At 39.2% G+C, this 23,289-nt stretch overlaps 1 protein-coding gene across 5 annotated transcripts in view; it reads right to left on the bottom strand.

Annotated features, from left to right (window-relative positions):
* dmd (dystrophin) overlaps positions 1–23,289 on the bottom strand; it is a 361,839-nt gene that overhangs the window by 32,464 nt on the left and 306,086 nt on the right. For 3 of the 5 annotated variants that reach the window (XM_047355828.1, XM_047355824.1, XM_047355825.1), the window contains 7 exons: positions 20,261–20,433; positions 20,001–20,157; positions 18,613–18,724; positions 15,415–15,683; positions 15,140–15,286; positions 1,630–1,693; positions 296–356 (listed from right to left, as the gene is read on the bottom strand). In XM_047355828.1, the coding sequence (XP_047211784.1) occupies positions 296–356; positions 1,630–1,693; positions 15,140–15,286; positions 15,415–15,683; positions 18,613–18,724; positions 20,001–20,157; positions 20,261–20,433 (983 nt within the window). Of the gene's footprint in view, positions 1–295; positions 357–1,629; positions 1,694–5,063; positions 5,127–15,139; positions 15,287–15,414; positions 15,684–18,612; positions 18,725–20,000; positions 20,158–20,260; positions 20,434–23,289 lie in introns of all 5 variants that reach the window. The other 2 variants (XM_047355826.1, XM_047355823.1) reach the window with 1 other exon arrangement.

Genomic DNA, 23,289 nt, shown 5'->3' with positions numbered 1-23,289 from the left:
GTCAAAAAATGTGGCAATTAAACGAGACCAACATTTCCTGCTCTTTAATTAAGATTGATCAAAAAACGTACTATGACCCATGTTATATTTTACTAATATCTAAAAGAACCACATGCGCAAACACAAATTTTAAAAGATCATAGCATGAAGTTCAGCTCAAGTTCTCATGTTCAGCATGCGACCGCCAGTAAAATCTGTTAGCACAGTACAGCAGTAAGAGAATTGCTTTAGGGGGAATACAAAGGCAGGAGAAAGTGAGGATCAGCTGGTCCACCACCCAGAGATAAGTACTTACTTGATATAATAGGGCACATTGTTTGGAGAGATACCCTGCTCGAAGGGGCTTTCTACAGATCCTGAAAAAGACAAAGGGACAGACGAGGAGTGTCACAACAAAAGACCTGAACTTTCACACAGTTTATACATTTTTAGCAAAAACAAACAAGGTACAAAAAAATCTTTGAATGTTTAGTTTATAATTAATCTTGTTTTTGTTAACTGAACTTTCCACAGACAGGGTGTTTTAAAGCTTGCCTGTTTCCCCTGATGTGTAATCTATGCTGTAAGTGATGCCTCCCAGCTCCTTGTCCTAAAGGTTCACTTTCACATCTGTCAGGTCTGACCACCCTAATTCCAAAAACTAACAAGAACCAATTTCCAACTTGTAACCTCCACATGCAATGATGAATCCCATTTCTTACAGTTATTACAATCCACCCCTTGTGAATCTCAAGGTTTTACTTCATAATCCTCTCAAAGCTGCAGTTGTCCCTGTTTCTTGTGTACCTTTTGTCTAACACACCTTTTCCTTCCACTTAACTTTCCATTAATATGCTTGGATACAGCACTCTGAAAACCAGCTTCTTTAGCAATGACATTTTGTGGCTGGTGGTTTAACACACTACTGTATTAAAAATCTTTTTTTTTACTGGTCTACTACATCAACTAAAAATAAACCAATGCAAATTAGTGTGTTGAATGATCATATATTGGATTTTCTATAATTTCAGAAGCCAATTTGTCTCTATATAAATAAACTGAACTGAATTCAAACTGTTATCCAGCCATCTTGAAGTTGCATACCCCAGGCCTGGCATGAGGACAGAAGGGATTAGCGATCATATTCCCAAACATGGACACTTGGCTAATACCAACTCTTCAGCATGCTCATCTTTGTGTAACTGATTCTGCCTGCTCAGAATCAGCCTGAACTGATTTTTCCCAGCACAAAAACTACAAATCTGTCAGGTTTCAGGAGCTTAAAGAGCCCTAAACTCATTTAGTCTTTCTTTTTAACTTTTCAAAATCAATAAAATAATGAAGGCACAAAAACTGTTTTCCAATTTTAATAATCATGAATAGGAAGTACCACATAAATTCAATCACAACACATATCAGAACAAATGCAGCATGTCTTTGGAGCTCTTGGAGAGCACGAAGATCCTAAAAGCCAAGTTTAACGCCCAGAAAACCTTTAGAGTGAAATAGATCAGGCTGGGGATACAAATCTGCTTGGAAAATATTATTCATTCACTTTCTAATGTGTGACTGATTGTTCGGACTTGCTTCATATTTACATTTGGAACATTTTGCACTGTGGATGAATGAGTAGGAGTGGGTGCGCCTCACCTTGAGAAAGGCCAAAGTCTTTGTGAGCGTCTGTCAGCTGCTTCAGATGTTCTTTAACAGATATCTGAGAGAGAGAAAGCAAGAACCTTTCTAAGAACAATAAAATGCACATCTCTATTCTGTACCTGACCAACTGAAATTTTGTTTAATAATTTAATGGAAAAAAAATATTTGACCTAAAGACAAATTAATTTAATTAACCTCAAAGCTTAATAGGGTAGTTTGGAATTTTAGAAGAGGGGTTCTGTGAGGCATCTATAAGTAGTGAGTATCTTACTAACAGAAAGATATTTTATGAAATTTTTCATGCAAAGTCTATGGTGGACGTGCGTCTTGGAGCGTCAAGAGTTCCAGCGGCATGTCTGGCGCAATGCCAGTGACACGTGTCGCGCGTCGAGTGCTGTGCGTTTTGACATGTCAAGCATCTGATGCGCGTTTCGCGCGTCCAAAGTGTCAGACGCTTGAATTGGGAAATCTGAACTTTTGGAAGTTTGAGCATCAACCAATCAGAGAAGAATTTAAAAAACATAGTCAATGCATGAAGGCTGAAAGAAAAGAAAAAGGACCCATGCAAGCGGAGCGCTGTATTTAATAACATGCTAAACCAGCTGGTTACACATAAAATCAGCTGTTCAGACACACAAACATTTCCCCCAAAACAACACCACTATGAAACAGAGTGTTTGGTTTGGAAATTTATTGACGGTCCTAATGAACCAGCGGGATAGAGCAGCTGTGTGCCTTGAATTAAACAGGAGGAAATCCCGCTGCACTCTAAAATCCAACCTAAAACTAACTTTACTGCGGTCAAAAGTCCGCAGTTTTGCGCTGCCCTTGTCCTTATTATTGACAAAAACCTCCTCATAAAATTGGAACTTCTTCAGGCAAACTTTGGAGCTTCACCAGTCCAAACAGTAGCGTCTCTCAGAGTCTCTCCCTAAAAACCTGAATTGTGAATTTAATTATTGAAATAAATACCATTTTCAGTTATCTTCTAATTTATTGAGATGTACCCGTACTAAAGGTAAGGAACCCACTCTTGATGAGCCACTTCACAGAGCCCAACTTTAAAAAATAATCTGAACTATCCCTTTAAGCTGAGCCTGTTTCTCTGGTTGGAATGTTTATTAAAGGAATGGAACAGATTGTTTTTACCCTTTGCAGACGCAATTCGGTTTGTCCTTTGGCTACAATGTTATTTATTTTTTATCACCAGCTAACAAGATCCGCCCAGCAAAGCTTAAGCATGTTTCAGATGCATCATTTGCATATGTGAGACGTATGTCAGATTTTGCAATAAATTAATGCAATAAATGCACATAAAAATCTAAAAATGTACATTCAAACAGACACTGGCAACTACCTTAACTGTGGGACATTGATAAAGACAAGGTGGTATGAACAAGGACACAGTGAAAAGGTGAGCGTGGAGAGAAGAAAAGGAAGATGAGCAAGAAGGGGATAACTGAATTTAAAGTGGAGGAATCGGATGTGATGCAGTCTAAATAAGGTGGGTCTCTACAGTCAGATCATCACAGCTGTCTCTGTGCAGACAGAAAATGGTCCCACCGCATCTCCTGGCACTAAAAAAAATAATAAATACATTTAAACAATATTTGAAAGGAGAGGAGTTACGAAGGAACGAGAACCTGAAATCCATCTGGTTAGTTTAGCATTAATTTCTTCCAGCTCAGTCATATAAAAAAGATTTTCAACTAAGATCTTCGAGTCAGCCATGTGGCATGTTAAAAAAGAATTAAAACAGAGTCCCTGTGGTTAGTCTGGTGGCTGCCACAGGGACTCTAGCCCCATGGTAAAAAAGTTGGTGCTGGATCATAGTGTGTTGAGGTTGCAGACCTGTCAGAATGATCGGCTCTTCCACTGCCACAGAGATCTATAGTGGGCATGGATCATGGTAAGCTGCATAGGCAGATACATTTCAATAATTTTAACTTCATCATAAAGTTAATTTATTTTAGTAATTCAAAAGTGAAACTATAGATTCATTACACACAAAATGGATATATTGTCAATTTGGATTATTCTTGCTTTCAGCTGAACTCTGTTTCCCAGATAATTTGAATATAAAACCAGACCAATTACAAAAGGATTTTTTATACACCGAAACATTGATGTAGCTAAAAGTAAGTCAATGTGCTGCTCAGTATAAGCACCAAGTATATGATCTGGTATCCTTTGGCATGAATTCTTGCATTAATGCAGAATGGCATGGAGTTGATTAGCTTCTGGTTCTGCTGACGTGTTCAAGAAGCCCGGGTTGCTGTAGTGGCTTTCATCTCATCCTCAGTTTCTCATCTTTCCCTCAACAAAAACTCTATAGTAACGCTTAGGCCAGACCAGCACAACTATACCACAGTGTTTAACACAGGTACTGGTATCTTTAGCGGTGTGAGCAGGTACCAAGTCCTGCATGAAACTGAAACCATCATCTCCATAAAGCTCTTCAGCAGAAGGCACGAAGTGCTCTAAAATATTCTGCTATTGACAGTCAACGTCTTTACAAGTGGCTTACCTACCTTGTTGCATGTGGCAATGACTATTTGCTGGAGACCTGTAAGATCAACAGTCTTCCCCATTATTGTGTGGACCATAACATGGCCAGAACACTTGTTTATTACTCTAATCTTCTGAGAAACTCAATTTTGGCTTTGCATTAGCCACAATCACCAGAACTATATGATGAATAACATACGAGTTTCTGATTTACTGAGAAGCATCTGTATTGTATAAAACAGCAAAGACAACATGGAAACATTTAATCCTGTCAGTCATATTTTCCATGCTTATATATATATATATATATATATATATATATAACAGCTTTATGAATTGTTCCTGCCCAATACTGCTATTCATGATAACTGTTTCCACAGATGCTATTTTCAGTAAGAAAAAAGAGAGCAATGGCAAAAATTGTTCCAATTATCATGTTACACTGTTCATATTGCATTTATCTACCAGCAGAAGGTACGTATTTGTGGATGGGCGAAAGATCCTGTAGCCACTTAACGGACACTAGTTGTAGTCAGGTAGTGTCTGTGAAGACATGGTAAAATATAATTCCTTAATAGAAAATGTTGGAAATTGGAAATCTAGCTGATTCCTGCTTGTGTTATCAACGCCTGCTAGCAAGCTACATCTTGAATATCACAAGAGAATCACTATCATGTGTGTGAGCTTGGGCATTAAAGTCTTTCAAGCTGTTGGACTGAAATAAGTTACAGTCTCTTTGTGGACAGACTGGCTCATTAAACATCCAACCTTTCATCTGCTACCCAAATGACAAAGCAGCTGATGACACAGTATGCGGGAAAGAGGAAGTGAGAGGAAGAGACCCATGATATGAGATGAAGATACGACAGTGATGGCTAGTCCAGTTTTTCCGCTTCTATATAGCCAGAGTCTGAAATTACCTTCGAGTCCACCTCATCCAGTCCATTTCTGCCCGAGTTGCTTTTTCCCGTATCCACGGTAACCTGATTAGAATTGTACAAGAGATGTGTGGAGTTGTTGAAGCAGAATTTGCTGCGATTACTGAAACTGCTCTTTGTGCCTATATTGACCATCACCTGCGACCCTTTAGCCACAAAAGAACATGGTGAACTTACTTGGCAGAGCTGAATCTCTAGGTACTACCCTCCTTTCAACACAAAAACAAACACAGTATACAGGTCCTTCTCAAAATATTAGCATATTGTGATAAAGTTAATTATTTTCCATAATGTCATGATGAAAATTTAACATTCATATATTTTAGATTTATTGCACACTAACTGAAATATTTCAGGTCTTTTATTGTCTTAATACGGATGATTTTGGCATACAGCTCATGAAAACCCAAAATTCCTATCTCACAAAATTAGCATATTTCATCCGACCAATAAAATAAAAGTGTTTTTAATACAAAAAACGTCAACCTTCAAATAATCATGTACAGTTATGCACTCAATACTTGGTCGGGAATCCTTTGGCAGAAATGACTGCTTCAATGCGGCGTGGCATGGAGGCAATCAACCTGTGGCACTGCTGAGGTCTTATGGAGGCCCAGGATGCTTCGATAGCGGCCTTTAGCTCATCCAGAGTGTTGGGTCTTGAGTCTCTCAACGTTCTCTTCACAATATCCCACAGATTCTCTATGGGGTTCAGGTCAGGAGAGTTGACAGGCCAATTGAGCACAGTGATACCATGGTCAGTAAACCATTTACCAGTGGTTTTGTCCAGTGCTGCTTCTCTGTAGCCCAGGTCTGGGGAATGCGGCACCTGTAGCCCATTTCCTGCACACGCCTGTGCACGGTGGCTCTGGATGTTTCTACTCCAGACTCAGTCCACTGCTTCCGCAGGTCCTCCAAGGTCTGGAATCGGCCCTTCTCCACAATCTTCCTCAGGGTCCGGTCACCTCTTCTCGTTGTGCAGCGTTTTCTGCCACACTTTTTCCTTCCCACAGACTTCCCACTGAGGTGCCTTGATACAGCAATCTGGGAACAGCCTATTCGTTCATACATTTCTTTCTGTGTCTTACCCTCTTGCTTGAGGGTGTCAATAGTGGCCTTCTGGACAGCAGTCAGGTCGGCAGTCTTACCCATGATTGGGGTTTTGAGTGATGAACCAGGCTGGGAGTTTTAAAGACCTCAGGAATCTTTTGCAGGTGTTTAGAGTTAACTCGTTGATTCAGATGATTAGGTTCATAGCTCGTTTAGAGACCCTTTTAATGATATGCTAATTTTGTGAGATAGGAATTTTGGGTTTTCATGAGCTGTATGCCAAAATCATCCGTATTAAAACAATAAAAGACCTGAAATATTTCAGTTAGTGTGCAATGAATCTAAAATATATGAATGTTAAATTTTCATCTTGACATTATGGAAAATAATGAACTTTATCACAATATGCTAATATTTTGAGAAGGACCTGTATGTAAAACACAACGTTTAGCTCATAATGAACCAGTGCTTACACTGTAGGGATAAATTCAAATTGTTTCCACAAAATCATGAGCTATAAAAGTGTTATCTTTTACTACAACACAGCATTGTAGTACATAAGGTTTAGCAATGACGCTAATGTACTATTGTAAAATCTTAAAATATTTTTCCATGTAAACTCTCCACAGACTTGAGCTTGAAGTAGATGGCTGTGTTTTACAGATGTTGAGTTAGTCCTCCCTAGTTATTTTCATATTGGCTTCCTTCTCCCATCTTGTTTTAACAAAACAAACAGCTCCACACACACTAGAAATACTTGGTCAAAGGTGAAACGCTTTTATACAAGATTTAAAGCTGATTGAAGACATAAAAGTTATGAACAACCTGTTTTAAATCTATTGGTGGGCAGATTAAAATGGTAAAAACAAACAAAGGGAGCCCAAAGTTTCAAACCCACTAGGAGAAGCCTTCAGCGTTTGGTATCAGACCAGTTTAGAACAGTGAAAACGCTATTTGGTTCACCAGGTGCTGTTGTTCAGGTTAGTGAGAGGTGGTGAAGGAAAACATACATAAAAAGTTTTTAAAGGTTTAAACGTATGTTTGAGATGTGAAAAAACAAAGATCAAGTCTTCAGGAGCCTCACTTAAAGAAAGAAAAAACAATATGATATGGGGCTACCAAACATTTAATGCAATTGCAGGGATGAATCCTGATTCTAACTTGGTTGGGTCCAGCTTCTTTTGGTGATAAAATAGAGTTTGATTCTGTGTGTGTCCTTAATCACAGCATATCCTTTCAGCAATGGAAGCTTCCGGAAGAGGGACTGTCACTGATCCGAGCCAGAGTCTAAGCAAACCAAATCAACAAGTGTTATGTTATTTGTTAGACCCCATCAACACAGGATTAGGACCCTGCTATGCTGCCAGAAATTAGCCAGAATGAGGACAATCTTTGCAGGTTCTCCTGTAGCTCTTTTGGGGGCATACCAAGAACTGGTCTGAGTCACTTTACCCCTGAGCTTACACCATTTTATGCATGTTTTCCCTTCATCTTCTTTCACTAACCTGCATAGAACATATCCGTATAGTCCTTTAAAATGTGCAAAATGTTCTCCATTATCCGTAATGCTAAAGAGTTAAGTCAAGAGTTCTCTTTTAGCTGATGCACCTTAATAATGACCACTTCTATGTTTACTTGACTGTTTAGAGTACAACACTACAGCCTGAAAACTAACAAATTTCAGGATTCAGAGCCTTGGCATGATTGGCTTACAGTGATCAGTTCCCAAACACAGATATTATGGATTTTGTGTGAATGATTTCTTTCAGAGCTCTGCATCTGGGTAAACATTTTTAAAGTGCAGAGTGGTTATTTACTACGACAATGGTGGTAGCGTGGCATAATCTTCCAGCTCACAGCTGCTTTGTGATGTAACGTCCAGGAAGGCCATACGAGGCCAATGTCTAGGATGTGTTGTTATTAAAGGAGACCACATAGTATTGTGTGAAGGTGCTGTATGAAGGACAGGAGGAAATTAAGAGGAAAACCTATTGGAGAAGAATTTAAAGCACAGAAGCATCATGACTGCCATCCCGCTGATGTTTAACAACATTTTTCCGATCCAGCTGGGTGTTTTTATCTGAGAGCACAGTGGGGGTCTAAGTCATGTGGAAAGGGGTCTTTACTATCAGCCTGGCTAACTAGTTTGTCATAACAGCGAAGAATACATCCAGAATGGGTGGAAATAGGTGCTGGATAATAAGTATATAGCTTTTCTTTTCCCATTTGACAAAATAAAATGTGTTTTATTGAAATAAACTACAAAACCCACAAAAAACTTTTATTGAAGTGAATACAGTACATGTCAGAGCTACAAAATCTTTTATAGTTCGATGCTAATTATTGTATGATGATACGGCAACTGACTTTACACTGATGTGGGAAAAATGTGATTACACTGTTAAAGATCATTGTGACATTAGGTAAAAGCCAGATGCGCTGCCTCATTTATATTGATGTATTTATAATCACTTTCGTTCATTCTTTTATCTGAGGCTATTCTGGATATTTATTCTAATAAATATTTATTCTATCATTCTTACTTATTACACATAGTCAAGGATTAAAATGCTTATTAATCATGTTATGCCTTCGACTTTGATTTTGCACCTAATATACAGGTCCTTCTCAAAATATTAGCATATTGTGATAAAGTTCATTATTTTCCATAATGTCATGATGAAAATTTAACATTCATATATTTTAGATTCATTGCACACTAACTGAAATATTTCAGGTCTTTTATTGTCTTAATACGGATGATTTTGGCATACAGCTCATGAAAACCCAAAATTCCTATCTCACAAAATTAGCATATCATTAAAAGGGTCTCTAAACGAGCTATGAACCTAATCATCTGAATCAACGAGTTAACTCTAAACACCTGCAAAAGATTCCTGAGGCCTTTAAAACTCCCAGCCTGGTTCATCACTCAAAACCCCAATCATGGGTAAGACTGCCGACCTGACTGCTGTCCAGAAGGCCACTATTGACACCCTCAAGCAAGAGGGTAAGACACAGAAATAAATTTCTGAACGAATAGGCTGTTCCCAGAGTGCTGTATCAAGGCACCTCAGTGGGAAGTCTGTGGGAAGGAAACAGTGTGGCAGAAAACGCTGCACAACGAGAAGAGGTGACCGGACCCTGAGGAAGATTGTGGAGAAGGGCCGATTCCAGACCTTGGGGGACCTGCGGAAGCAGTGGACTGAGTCTGGAGTAGAAACATCCAGAGCCACCGTGCACAGGCGTGTGCAGGAAATGGGCTACAGGTGCCGCATTCCCCAGGTCAAGCCACTTTTGAACCAGAAACAGCGGCAGAAGCGCCTGACCTGGGCTACAGAGAAGCAGCACTGGACTGTTGCTCAGTGGTCCAAAGTACTTTTTTCGGATGAAAGCAAATTCTGCATGTCATTCGGAAATCAAGGTGCCAGAGTCTGGAGGAAGACTGGGGAGAAGGAAATGCCAAAATGCCAGAAGTCCAGTGTCAAGTACCCACAGTCAGTGATGGTCTGGGATGCCGTGTCAGCTGCTGGTGTTGGTCCACTGTGTTTTATCAAGGGCAGGGTCAATGCAGCTAGCTATCAGGAGATTTTGGAGCACTTCATGCTTCCATCTGCTGAAAAGCTTTATGGAGATGAAGATTTCATTTTTCAGCACGACCTGGCACCTGCTCACAGTGCCAAAACCACTGGTAAATGGTTTACTGACCATGGTATCACTGTGCTCAATTGGCCTGCCAACGCTCCTGACCTGAACCCCATAGAGAATCTGTGGGATATTGTGAAGAGAACGTTGAGAGACTCAAGACCCAACACTCTGGATGAGCTAAAGGCCGCTATCGAAGCATCCTGGGCCTCCATAAGACCTCAGCAGTGCCACAGGCTGATTGCCTCCATGCCACGCCGCATTGAAGCAGTCATTTCTGCAAAAGGATTCCCAACCAAGTATTGAGTGCATAACTGTACATGATTATTTGAAGGTTGACGTTTTTTGTATTAAAAACACTTTTCTTTTATTGGTCGGATGAAATATGCTAATTTTGTGAGATAGGAATTTTGGGTTTTCATGAGCTGTATGCCAAAATCATCCGTATTAAGACAATAAAAGACCTGAAATATTTCAGTTAGTGTGCAATGAATCTAAAATATATGAATGTTAAATTTTCATCATGACATTATGGAAAATACTGAACTTTATCACAATATGCTAATATTTTGAGAAGGACCTGTAAAAGATGTAGGGTTTAAGAAACTGGTCTCAAAGGGGTTGATCACTTATTCCACATTTATTCATAAAGGGACATTCCAGAGCTTCAAAGTTCTGAGAAAGAAATAGGATCTGAAAAAAGAAGACTTCTGTAGATATTTGCAAATCAGAAACTACTGTAATCAGAATTTAAAAGAGGCTTCCGACAACAGTGATTTTGGATTCTTGAAAGTATTTCAGTCAATGTTTGAGGGCAAACCATGCTCAAAAATAAAACAAGGCTTTATAATGGCATTCATCAAGCGAAACAAGAAAACACTGAATACATTAAGAAGAAGTGGGAAAAAGAGGTAAATGTAAAGATACCCCTGGAAAACTGGGAAAAAATATGCCAAATACAATGGATGTCGACTGGGTCAATTTGGCGAGAGAAAATATAGTAAGATTTTTTGTGTCACCAGTATAAACTCGATATCAAGATACTGGAGATACATGTTGGAGACGCTGTTGGATCCGCTAAAGCCAACCATTATCACATTTGTCGATTTATTCAACAATACTGGTCTGAGATCCATAAACATATTGATAATATATTTTGCTCAAATATTCCCTTCTTATAGAATTCTGTCTATTTGTTCTTGGAATGTTAAATGCTAGAAAATTGCTATTTATCCAGTTGGCCGCCAGTAAAAAAACAGTAACCAGAAAGTGGTTAAAGTCAGAACTGCCCACTATTGATGACTGGACTGACATAATTTATGACATATACATAATGGAAAAGCTTTCCTTTTCACTCAGGCTGCAAATGGGTACATGGGTACATTTGACCTGATCTGGTTTAAATGGACAGAATATGAAAAACTGTATAGATATGACTTTATATGATTTTGTCTTAGTAGATGATTGGGCTCTTGATTTGTTTGTTTGTGCTCTTTATGTCTGGGTTCCATCGGATTATACTTTTAATAAGGAATATTTAAAGCAGGTTCTATAAAATGCTTATTAATCAAACTTAAGTAAATTACCCAGTTATTTATTTTGGGAAAAAGTTGTTTTAACAAAAACTAACACTAATGAATAAAATGAACGTTTTCATTATAAGTTATTATAACTTCCTTGGTCTTTCTCTGGGGTTTAAAGGGTTCCACAGACTGATTCTGAATTATAATCTTTCTCAGTAATTTTGAGGTGAAAAACCTTTTGGGAATAAAAAGGAGAGATTCAAAGGAGGAACCACTATTGGGTCTGTCAGCTTCTCACACCAGAACATGCGTTTTTGCTCTGGGATTCCCTCACCTCCATCGCTATATTAGCTTAGGGAACAGTTAGCTTTGTCTGCCAAGCAGTTCTGTCTGCCTGGGAAGCCCACTTGAAGTTAAAGGCTATATCTTCTGCAAATCTTGCAGGTTAATAAGGGTTGGTTCTGATTTGTCTGGGCTTCTTCTATTTTTTCTGTTTTTTTTTTTTATCTGTTTGTGAGTTAACCCTCAGCTGCACAGGAGCCAGCACCACCCAGGGATAAAGGCATCAAAAAGCAGATCAGCCAATCACATGCTGCGTGTGGAAGGCGTGTTGCTTCATCGCTCTATCCAGCCAAAAAGAAATTGAAAACTACAATTTCTCCAACATATTGCTTGGATTAAAGTGAGGAAATAGAAATAAATAAATAAACTGTTCTTGTAGATAAAATACTCCTAGCTGAAGCGGTTTCTATACATGGAGTCATCTTATTGAATAAAAAAAGACTGGCTCCTATTTCAGTCTCCCACCCATTAAAAACGTTAATGCGTGGGTGCCATCACTTTGGGATAAGAGGTCTGTATGACTAAAATAATTTCATCAAGGACATTTCCAAGCTACTTGAAGAAAAGAATTAAGTATGAAAGTTCAAACCAAAGTGTTTGTGGTCATTACAATTATGTGTACAGAAATTAAATATAAGCAATCAAATCCACCTGTGCTATTTTTTGTTAGATGTATTATGGCTAAAACTAAGCAAAGAAACACCTTGGTTTACTGTTGGCAACAACTGCAGTATTGTTCAGCGGTTCATTGCAAAAGAAAGGCAGATGTTTGTGTGAAAGCCAAAGCATCTGCTCAGGTCCTAACTTCAGAAAGAATAGCCTTCTGGTCCTGTCACTGTTGTTGCATCCAGGCGTACATTTCACCCCGCCATGCGACAGCTGATTGGCTCTATCCGTCACACCCTGTTATGATCACTGTTTGACTTCCAGTACACCAAGGGTGGTGTTTATTGTCGCTGACAGAAGCACAAGCTGTGCTGCCTCTGATCACCAGCACCTCATCTTTGTGAAACTATTCTATTAAATAGTGATAGAAATAATGCCTCTTCTGTGATAATCCTGTTAAAAAATAGTTTATTCTTTCTTTTCAATGTAACAATAAAAATAAAAAGCAGCAGTCTCACAAGGCACCTATTTAACAAACAGAAATGTGTAAAGTCCAGTCTTTAGTTTTTCTTCATCCTCTTTGCCTATCCATATTTTACTGTAGAGCTGATCTTTCCCAGGGGTTTTGGGTTGCTCAACAAACAAGCACGAAAGTCTTTGCAAGAAATAGAATCCCCTTCAGTGACTCAACAGAAAGCTGGTTTCTTACCTTGGTCCATTGACTCTGCCTTAGTGAGAAAACCCTCTCAACATTTGCACAGTGTGAGGAAAGTGCTCAGACAAACTACAATCTCCAGTAATTCTGAGTAAAATGTCATGCTTTTAACTTTCTATCTAGTAAACCTCTGACACACCAGAAGTGATGTTGATACAAACTTTTGCTGTTATTTAATTATATTGCTACATTAAAGTAGCCTATATTGATCCACTGTACCTTAAGAACCATTTTACTGTAATTCCAGGATCACAACTGACATCTTATTTTATGTCTACTTTAAGTCATTGTCCATTTAGCCAAAAATATCACAAGAAAACTGACCATTGTTTAGCCCTCTGGTCTTTGGTGTTCAACAAAGCAAAGTCAGCCTTGGTTAGCCTGTCTAACGAAGTCCAAATATTGTTCTAATACCCTTAAAATCTTCATTTACATGTCTTACTATGTTGTGAAAGAGACAGATTATCAGCCTCCTTAACATTTTGATGGAAGGCACTCTGACTGTTGTCTAACGACAAATTAAACGTGTGGAACTCTCAGTCCAGGAACATTAGGCCTTAGCTAATAGACCTTTATGATGACAGGTTAAATGTTAATTTTAGTCAAGCAAATAAAAATAGGTTGTGTTTGTAGAATGAGAACAGATTCCTAAACATTTTACCAGGTAAAATAAAAATTAAATAAGAAAAGAATAGCCTAGGGAACAAGGAGCTAGCCATATTGGCGTGGTCAGTAGCCTGTTTTAATTGAAGCTAGCATACTTCGTGCCAGGGTCAAGGAGCTAGCAGGTCAGCTACTATCTTGCAGAAATTTCTGATTGCAAGTTCTTCATGGTAAATCCAAATCAATTCCTCTGATGTTCTTTGTAGAAGAAATGTCCTGTCTGACATCACCAGGTTCACAGTAGGAAGCCTCTGCCACATCATTAATGCTTGATTTGGTTACAAACATGTAATAGCTCTACAACAAACCTTAAAGTGGAACTAAACCCCATGTAAAAGAATAAGTCCACCCGAGACATATTTTTAAAAATGCCACCAAAGTGGGGAGCGCCAAGTGTGGGGATGAGTGGAGGGTGTTAAGCGGGGTTGTGGTCAGGAGGATGAGGGGATAGTGGCAGCTAGCTTAATTTCACATGTTGAAACATGGAGAGTGAGCAGAGCATTACTGGTAGTTTTGCCATGGATAGATATTTTAAGGTAGAGGATTTTTCACTTCCCTCGTTACCAGAGGTTAAGAGAGGCTTTACAGAGCCCCACAGGCCTGAGCTCGGATAGAAAGAGCCCCACATCATCATCAGCCCTGGTCACCACTGGATCCATGGCTCTGAGCTCTATTTTGAAACCCTGGGGAACACTGTAATCATTCCCTTTATCTGCCTAAACCAGAGGTTCTTTGATCTCTGGACAAATGATGCCCAGAACTGATTCACATCACTGTTAGCTAAGGTGCTGACTCAGCGATGCTCGAAGCCGATGTTGTCAAGGCAGCGCAGGAGCAAATTCAACTCCTGACTGAGACAATTTTATACCCGAACGTGAGGACTGTGACGTAGACATGTGCATAGCTGTACTGTTTCAACCAATAGGTTGAAAATTCAACTGCAGTAACCACCGTTCAACCCAAAGAGGGCAGCACTAAGACGGTTTTAGTGCTGCCCAATCATTGCAGAATTAAGTTTACATGAAATTAAAAAAAATAGCACAATAACAAATAGGCAGCACACTTAAGGCCCAGTTTATATGCGAAAAAAGTTAATTTGGGGTTTAGTTCCTCTTTAAGCTACAGTGGTTACCACATACAAAAACGTCTCATTTACATATGCAGCCCTATTAGAATAACTCATCCTATATAGATTCATTACACAGTGATATGTTTTAATTGTTTATTGCTGGTATAATAAACCATTTGATGTTTTCATTAACTGTAAGTCATAAACAAAAACTACATCACTAGGTGTAATTGATTTACATACTGATAAATACATTTATAATCTAAATTATTGAAGTCACCTGTATCTACAACATATTTTTTCCCAAAATCAAGTAAATGTTTAATAAAACGTGTCTGAATGCAAGTACAGGTACATGCAGTATATTTATAAGAATTAAATGTGATTTGTTTTTAATATTTTTTTGGTTTATTGTGTGCATGTCAGAATGTGTAAGAGTGCATACTTGGAGCAGTCTCCAGCGCGTGTTGAGGTCTTCGATGCGTTCCAGGTTGCTAGGTGACAGCTGGATGTCGGATGGATCGAATGTGGACGCCAAGTGGTTCATGTGTGTGACATCATCCTTAATCAGAGTGATTTCTTCCTGAAACTCCTGAACCACAAAAACACACACATATGCATTCAATTCAGATAATCTACTTTTATGGAGACAGTGTGACTTGTTTCTCCTTTTGTTTAGTCAGGTGAAACCAAGACTTAGCAATGAGGGCTACGATTTACCTTGACTCTGTCAATGTGCTCAGGTAAAGAGTCAATCAACAGTTCTCCTACAGGTTCCCAGGCCTCCTTCACCATCTCTGCCTGCCTCAGCTGTGTGTCCAGCAGATCTTCTGCTTCCTGGAGCTCCATCAGTCTGTTCAGGGCCAACTCCAACCTCCTCTGCCAGTCGGCCGAGTCGGAGTTAAGCTGGTCCCATTTGCTCATCACATCGTCTGCTTCTTTACGCAACACTCGCCCCACGTTCTGAGCACGCTCCTCCGGGCTGATATCTGATGTTTGAGAAAAACAAAGTCCTGCAAAATAAATAACTAATAGGAACCTTCTAATTTAATGTGATTTTATTAATCATGCTTCTTGCCTTACTCTAACCTGCTTTTCCTGTTCCTGCTGAAGAAAAGCACACCCACAACATGATGCTGCCACCACCATGTTTCACCCTTGATGTGTTTTTAGAGTGTGTAGTGTTAGTTTTTTCTAATTAAAGTGGTCTACAACTTTCTCTTCATGCCTTGTGGGAAAGTGCAAAGCAATTTCTCATGGCTTGCTTTCAACAGCAGTTGTCTTCTTGCCACTGGTTTATTGCATGAAGAACAGTTGTCCCGTTAACAGATTATCCAACCTGAGCTGTTGAATTCTGCAGCTCCTCCAATGATTAATGCTCTTTTTGTCCAGCCTGTCAGTTTTGGTGGATGGCTAGGTCTGGTAAGGTTTACAGTTATGATAAAGTCTCTGGATATTCAGGGGATGGATTGAACAGAGCTCTGTGAGATGTTTAAAGGTGAGATATGTCTCCACAGCTTTATTTCTGACCTTTCTGCTGTGTTCCTTGGTCTTTATGATGCTGTTGGTTCTTTAATGTTCTCTAACAAACCTCTGAGGCCAGAAACAGAACAGCAGGATTTCTACTGAATGCAAATGCATGCCACATTTCTGAGATTTTTATATGCAAAATATTTTTAGAACTATGTTTTGTTTTTTTCCTTTAACAGTTATGCACTAATTTGTGCTCTTCTCTCAAATAAAACCCCAATAAAATAGAATGAAGGCTATTGTAATGTGAGACGTGAAAAGGTTAGTGCATTGGAAAGGTATTTACACCCTTCTGTCTGTCACTCTTTGCGTTTCTTGTTGAATTTTAGCCCCATTAAACTTGCCTCACTCAGGAAACCACACGGGGGCGATAGAGCGACCTCCTGAAAGGGAAATGGTTTCCCTCAGCTCAGCACTGAGCAGATACTGGAATTCCCCCATTTCTCTCTGAACGTGCTTCAGTTGGCAGCCTAGATTTAATGGACCACACTTTAAGCTTGGCTTGTTTTGTGACCCAAGCTGCTGCCATGGTGCAAACAGTGCGACAAGTAAAGCATCCATGACTGCATGTCTGTGTCAACCTCCATAAGCAGTTGTTACTAGGCTGTTACTAGGATCTACGTTTTTTTATGTAGGACCAAAAAGAGACACAGAAATAGTCCTTGTTTCCTTCATGTCAACTTTGAGCACTGAATAAGCTTTGTGTTGGACAACTACAGTGATGAACTCCACAAACAATGCTGTGAAAAACTATTTGCCCTCTATAACTTTTCTTCTGTTTTGGCTTTTGTGTCACACATATATGTTTTAGATCATAAAGCAGATTTGAATGTTAGACAGACCAATCTGGCACTAAGGCAAAAGGTAATCATTCCATAAAACTGATAAATGGTTGTGCCACCCTTGGTGGCAACATCTTTGTGATAACGTACAATAATGTTTTTTTTACATTGCAGTCAAATTTTGGTCAACTGTACTGGAAGGCTTGTGAGCATGTACGGACATCCGAATGACATGCTGTGGCATGGCCTTAAACAGTTTAAGGCCATGCCACAGCATGTCATTCGGATTTACGTCCAGACTTTGACTAGGATGCTCTAAAACCTTCATTTGGCTTTTCTGAACCATTCAGAGGTGGACCTCCTACATGTGTTTGAAATTAAGGTCGCAAACTAATTTTCAGCTAAAGAATAGAATCTAAAAGTTATGCACCAGACCATCACACACCACCATTTTCCCAAAGGTCTTGGTGATTATCAAGATGCATTTGACGAATGTGACTTTTTAGTCAGCAGAGGGTTGGCATTGGAACTCCTATGGATACATTTTTGCCCAGTCTGTTTCTTACTGTTGAATCTGAACTTAACTGTGTCAAGAAAGGCCTGCAGAGCTTTAGATGTTGTTGCAAGGCCTTTTGTGACCGCTTGGGTAAGTCATTGATTCATTCATGGAGTGGTTCAGGTAGAAACCACTGACCCATGATTTCTAAATTTGTCACTGTGGCTCACAGAAGTCCCAAAAATGCATGGCGGAAAATTAACACTGCACTTTAATCTAAACACGCCACCCAAACATGTTATTGGGAGCATCATGCTTTTGTTCAGTAGGGACAGTGAAGCAGTTAATGCTGGTGAAGATGGATGGAGCTAACAATCCTGAAAGAAAATCTGTTAGTGGCTGCAAAAGATTTGATTCTGGGGTGGAGGTCCATCTTCCAACAGGACGACAACCTTAAACATACAGCAAGAAATACAGAGGAATGGCCTAAAGTATATTCATTTGTTTGAATGGCCCACTCAAAGTCCAGAATACAATCTAAACCCAGATAAAAATATGTGGTAACGCTTGAAAATGTATGTTCATAGATGCTCTCCATGCAGCCTGACTAAACCTGAGCTACTGTGCAATGACGAATGAGCAACATTTTCAGTCAATAAGCTGGTAGAGACACACTCGGAAAGATTTGGAGATGTAATTGCAGCAAAGCAACGAGTATACACAGAGTGCTGACTACAAACTTATACAAAAGTTAGAAACCATGAATTATTTTCCTTTACTTTCACAATTTGTGTTCATCTTACATTAAATCCCATTAAATAACATTCAAGTTATTCAAAAATAAAGAAAATCAAGGGGTACGGAAAGCTTTGTAAGGCGCTATAAACGACAAATAGTTCTGAGGTGCAGCAATCTTAAAACAAAACACTACAAAGGAGCTCTTGTAGCTTGCAGCGCCTGTACTGAGAACCTATTCTCTATAAAAAACATCAAAGCAACTCAGAAAAGCTGAAGAGGGACAATCTTAACCCCTGCGTACATTAACTGAGTTATTTGTGTCAGCCAATTTGTTTTACCCATAAATGAACTGTCTTTGTGTGTGTGCGGTACCTCTCTGTTCAGGTGATGGTGTCTCTCTAGGCAGCTCGGACAAAAAGAGCCCCACATCATCAACAGCCCTGGTCACCACTGGATCCTTGGCTCTGAGCTCCATTTTGAATGCCTGGGGGACACATGTATTCATTCCCCTTATCTGCTTAAACCAGAGGTTCTTTGATCTCTGAACAAATGATGCCCAGAATGGAGTCACATCAGTGTTAGCTAAACTACTGGGACATGCACAGGTGTTCATGTTACTGTTGGGTCAGTACAATGCTGTGGTCCATAGTGTTCTGAACAGAGTTATGACGTTCTCGCTACAGTTGAATAGGTGGCTTGATAGCTTGTTCAGCTGTCTGTCTAAACTAAAGGAGGAGAAGGAACTTCATGTAGTTTTTGTTTTCATCTTACTCTTGTGGGATAAATGATCCAACTGAATAAATTTGCCTGTTTGCCATTTTTGCACCCAACTGTTGCCATATTGTCCTGTTCAACCACAGCTTTATAATCTGCTGAGAAACCATTTCGTATCCATGCATTTACATGTTTCCTATCCTTTCTTTTTCATTGTAATGACAGTTTGATGGAAACAGATGATGGATTTGTTGGCACCCTCAGTAAATATGTATAAAGCCTTCAAACAAATTCATCTTTAATATAGAGAGAAGGTGGCATTAGATAATTGCATGCTTCTTCTTACACCTTTTGAGAATGTTAGCAAATTATATGTATAATTTCCTTTTTCAATGTTTTGTTTACTTTACTACTGTATTATACATCAAAGAAACCTTCATCCATCCATCCTGTCTTATTTTATTTCGGGTCTATAACCCCTGGAAAAACAAAAATAACTGATGGGCCCCCTGCAGGTGAATTTGTATTGGAAAATGGGAAACAACTTCTAATTGACAGTTGTCAAAGCAGGTATGAAACATCCTTAAGTAACATCTTCAACGACAGGCTGAGCCTATTGGGGTAAGCAAAGACCAAAACTACAAAGGCATGAAATGGGAAAAGGGCCAAAGGACCAGCACCTGTTTGAAACAAACATCCTTGCTAATCTTTCCCTGCTGCTGATCTGACTTTTGCCTTTTTATAACCCTCTGTATTTGGTGCCACCTTTTGAGTTTTATTGTGGAAAACCCAACAAGATTACAAATTGTGATGTTCTCAGACTCAGTGGGGGTTTTAGGGGGTCATGGAGATTTCCCTCAGTGTCACATTTCTTTCACCCAGTCTAATTCTTGCTCTGCTAGCTGGACTTCTGATTTTAGGCTTTTATTACTGTCCCTTTTTTAAATCCAATAATTCTAAATTAAAACCATTTCAGTGAGAGAAAATATAACACATATTTCTTTGTTAATCTTCTGGACATAAGCTTGTGTCATGTTTTCTCCTACTCTGTGGGTACCCAGCTGGGTCTGCACGGTAGGGACGTCGCCCCCTACAGGCTTCTCCTGCTCCAGTTGTTGACTTTTGAGCCTTAGCCAGTTCAGCAGCTCCTGCAGTGACATATGGAGCCTCTTCCAAGGAGCCATCTCGGAGTCCAGCTGTGACCTACCAGACAAGCACAAGCAGTTTTTCCCCACTTCTTGTCATCTGGAGCAAAACTCACAGATTTCCACAGCTTTAGACTTTCTGTACTCCAGGTGTCCCTCACCTCATGCTGAGAGTCGTGCTGCGCAGGTCGTTCCAACGCTGCCTCATGTTGTCCAGACGTCTCTGGAGCAGAACCCTGTCCTCAGAGTCCCTCAGAGAGGTCAGAATCCTCTGGCCGTTTTCATCCAGGGAGTAATACAGCTCTTCATGACTGTCAACCTCTGCCTGGAGGTCCTGTTTTAACAAAGAAGTTCTGTTAGGATGCTTCCAAATTTCTTTGCCATTTTTAAGGTCTTAATTCATTTTAATGCAATGTTAGCGTGCTTTGCAAACATTCTGTAATACTACTCTTTTGGTCTCCCAAAGTCCACATTTTTACCACATAATAAACTACTGCACCAATAAAAGAACCCTGCGGGTTTATTTTTTATGTCCAAGGAACCACTTTTGGCTTCACAAACATTACATGTATGATATTCTGATGTATCTGATTTAAAATTTGTAAACATAAAAAAATAAAAGTGTGCATACCCTTGGTAAAATGTCAGGTTTTTGTGATGTTAAAAAAAAACATGATAAATTACTTTGAAACCTTTTTTTGAAAACACTAAAACTGTCCTATTAGTTAGGTTATGGTTAAGATGACCAAGACTGCCAGAATAATGCTACTCAGGGACAAATATCTTTATTTCTAGAGACATGTCCGGTGTTCTGATGTAATTAAACTTGCAATGGTTGGATTTGGGGGGAAAAAAGGGGGGAGCTTGCAAGTTTTTCCTGCAGCAGGGCCTGGTGCACCTCACATATGGGTAGCATCATGAGGAAAGAATATTATGTTGAAATATTAAAGCAACGTCTCAAGACATCAATCAGAAAAGTAAAGCTTAGGCACAAATATGAATTCCAAATGGACAATGACCTGAAGCATAACGCCAAATTAGTTAAAAAGTGGGATTAAGAACAAAGTCAATGTTTTGGAGTGGCCAACACAAAACTCTGATCTCAGTTAGAGAGAGTTTGTGGGCAGAGCTGATAAGGTTTGTGCGAGAGGAAGGCTTCCTACAAACCTAACTCGGTTACACCAATTCTGTCAAGAGGAATGGGCCAAAATACCAGCAAACTGTTGAGAGCAGGCTATGGGGGGGAAACAAAAAATGTTTGACCCAATTCATACACTTTAAAAGGCAATTCTACCATGTACCAAGGAAATTTATGTAGACTTATAAATATGAGGAAATTAAAATTATTCTGTCTCTCATAATTCTGGTATTTAGCAAAAACAATTGTATGGATCCTAACTGACTGGAAAAGTTAAGTCTGTCTTAATGTCAGAAAGAAAAATAGATGTGTGTGTTTATATAGTATACATAAATATCTTTTTTCAACTGTAAACAGCTTATGAGGTAGAGTAACACTTTCTATAGCTGTAAACAGTTCAAGGACTGGGTTCTTGACAAAAGACCCTTTTATGAGGAACATGTCAACTGGATGTGTGGCTGTATATTAGCAACACAGACAGACAATATATTTTACTACAAAAACATGAGTGAGCTCTATGGATGTAAACACAGGTAAGCAGTCCAGATTTCTCCACATCCATTATAAACCATCTCTCTATTGGAAACACCCGGTATTATAAAACAAGGGAGTGCTGACGTAATCACAATCAGGGTAACAATGTTGGTCAGAACCAGGGCAGAAATTACAACTTAAATCTGAATACAGGCAGAAGTTTAGGATTTTTAGTTACAGTTTCTGACTCAAGTCATTCCCCACTATGGTAAGTTACAGGCATATTGGGCTCACCACAAAGCGCTTTCAAATCCCTCTTTAGAGTGCCAGTTGGTTAGGTCTCAAAGCAACTGAACTCAGACAATATTTCTCCTGACTTCCTCCTAGACACTGGATAAACATAAATATTAATCTCAACTTAATAAACTCAAATTTAAAGCTGGGAAATTTGCAGTCTCTACTTCTGTCTTGGGTTATCCAAACATAATGCCATCACTGGTATGTAACTTTCGACTAATAACTAGGCTGTATTGCGCTTGTATTCTTTCTGTTTAACATATTTACATGTTACTTGAATTTGGGTATGGAAATGTTTGTATCCTAAGTTAAACAATTGCTCCCCTTATGACCATATGTCCTTTAAGCAGATAACACCCCAGTATCATTTCTTACTAATGTAACAGCAGAATGCACAATTTCAACATATTCTCAGCCAGGTTGCGATAGATTGTCTGGAGATGCCGAACAACTCTGCAGCGTGAGTGTTGCAACATATGCGCCACTCCAGAGGCACCACAAGTGCTACGTAAAAGTTTGAGCAACAACCCGAATATAATCCCACTGTATTCCATGCAGACGCTCTGTTGGCAAGGATGAAGAATCTCAGCATGCTGAATGACTGGAGGAGCTCCAGCTGACACAGCCTAACCTACTTTCTGATTAATTCAGCTCATAATAGGTATCATAACCCATCATAACGCAGTAGAAAACACTCACCATCCCACTGAATATGTGGAACACAGGCGAATAAAAAGCAGAACACATACTTCAAAGAAGTGACAGGACTGTATGTTCCATGAAATGTGCTTCATTTCATTCTGTTTATAGACACACGTGTTTTTTTAATACACCATACATAAAGATAGGAAACAGAGGGACAGAAGCCTAAGTTCACCATTGAATGGCTCAAAAATAAAAACAAAATAAAAAAAGTGTGTGTTTGGGTAGTCTATCCAGCAGAGAAACTGTGATATGACCTCAAACAGGCCAGAAATTCCTCCAAAATGGCAGAAGTAGGACAATTCTGCAAAGAACAATGAGCCAACATTCCTCTACATTGATGTTAATGTTGTTGCCACCAATGGTACAAGTTATTGGGTTTTGATGGCCTTTTCCCCATAATAAATTAAATCATTTGAAAACTGCTTTTTGTATTTACAAATGTTCGATATTAAAATTTGTCAGCTTATCTGAAAAAGGTAATTGTGACAAAACAGCACAAACAGAAGAAATCTGTAAGGAGGAAAATACTTTAGAAGATAAAATATCCTTTAACCAAGGAATAAATCAGACATGAAT

This window comes from Girardinichthys multiradiatus, chromosome 24 (assembly GCF_021462225.1).
Source record: "Girardinichthys multiradiatus isolate DD_20200921_A chromosome 24, DD_fGirMul_XY1, whole genome shotgun sequence".
Taxonomy (NCBI): domain Eukaryota; kingdom Metazoa; phylum Chordata; class Actinopteri; order Cyprinodontiformes; family Goodeidae; genus Girardinichthys; species Girardinichthys multiradiatus.
The sequence above is the reverse complement of the archived record's forward strand: the minus strand, read 5'-3'. Positions and strand labels throughout refer to the sequence as shown.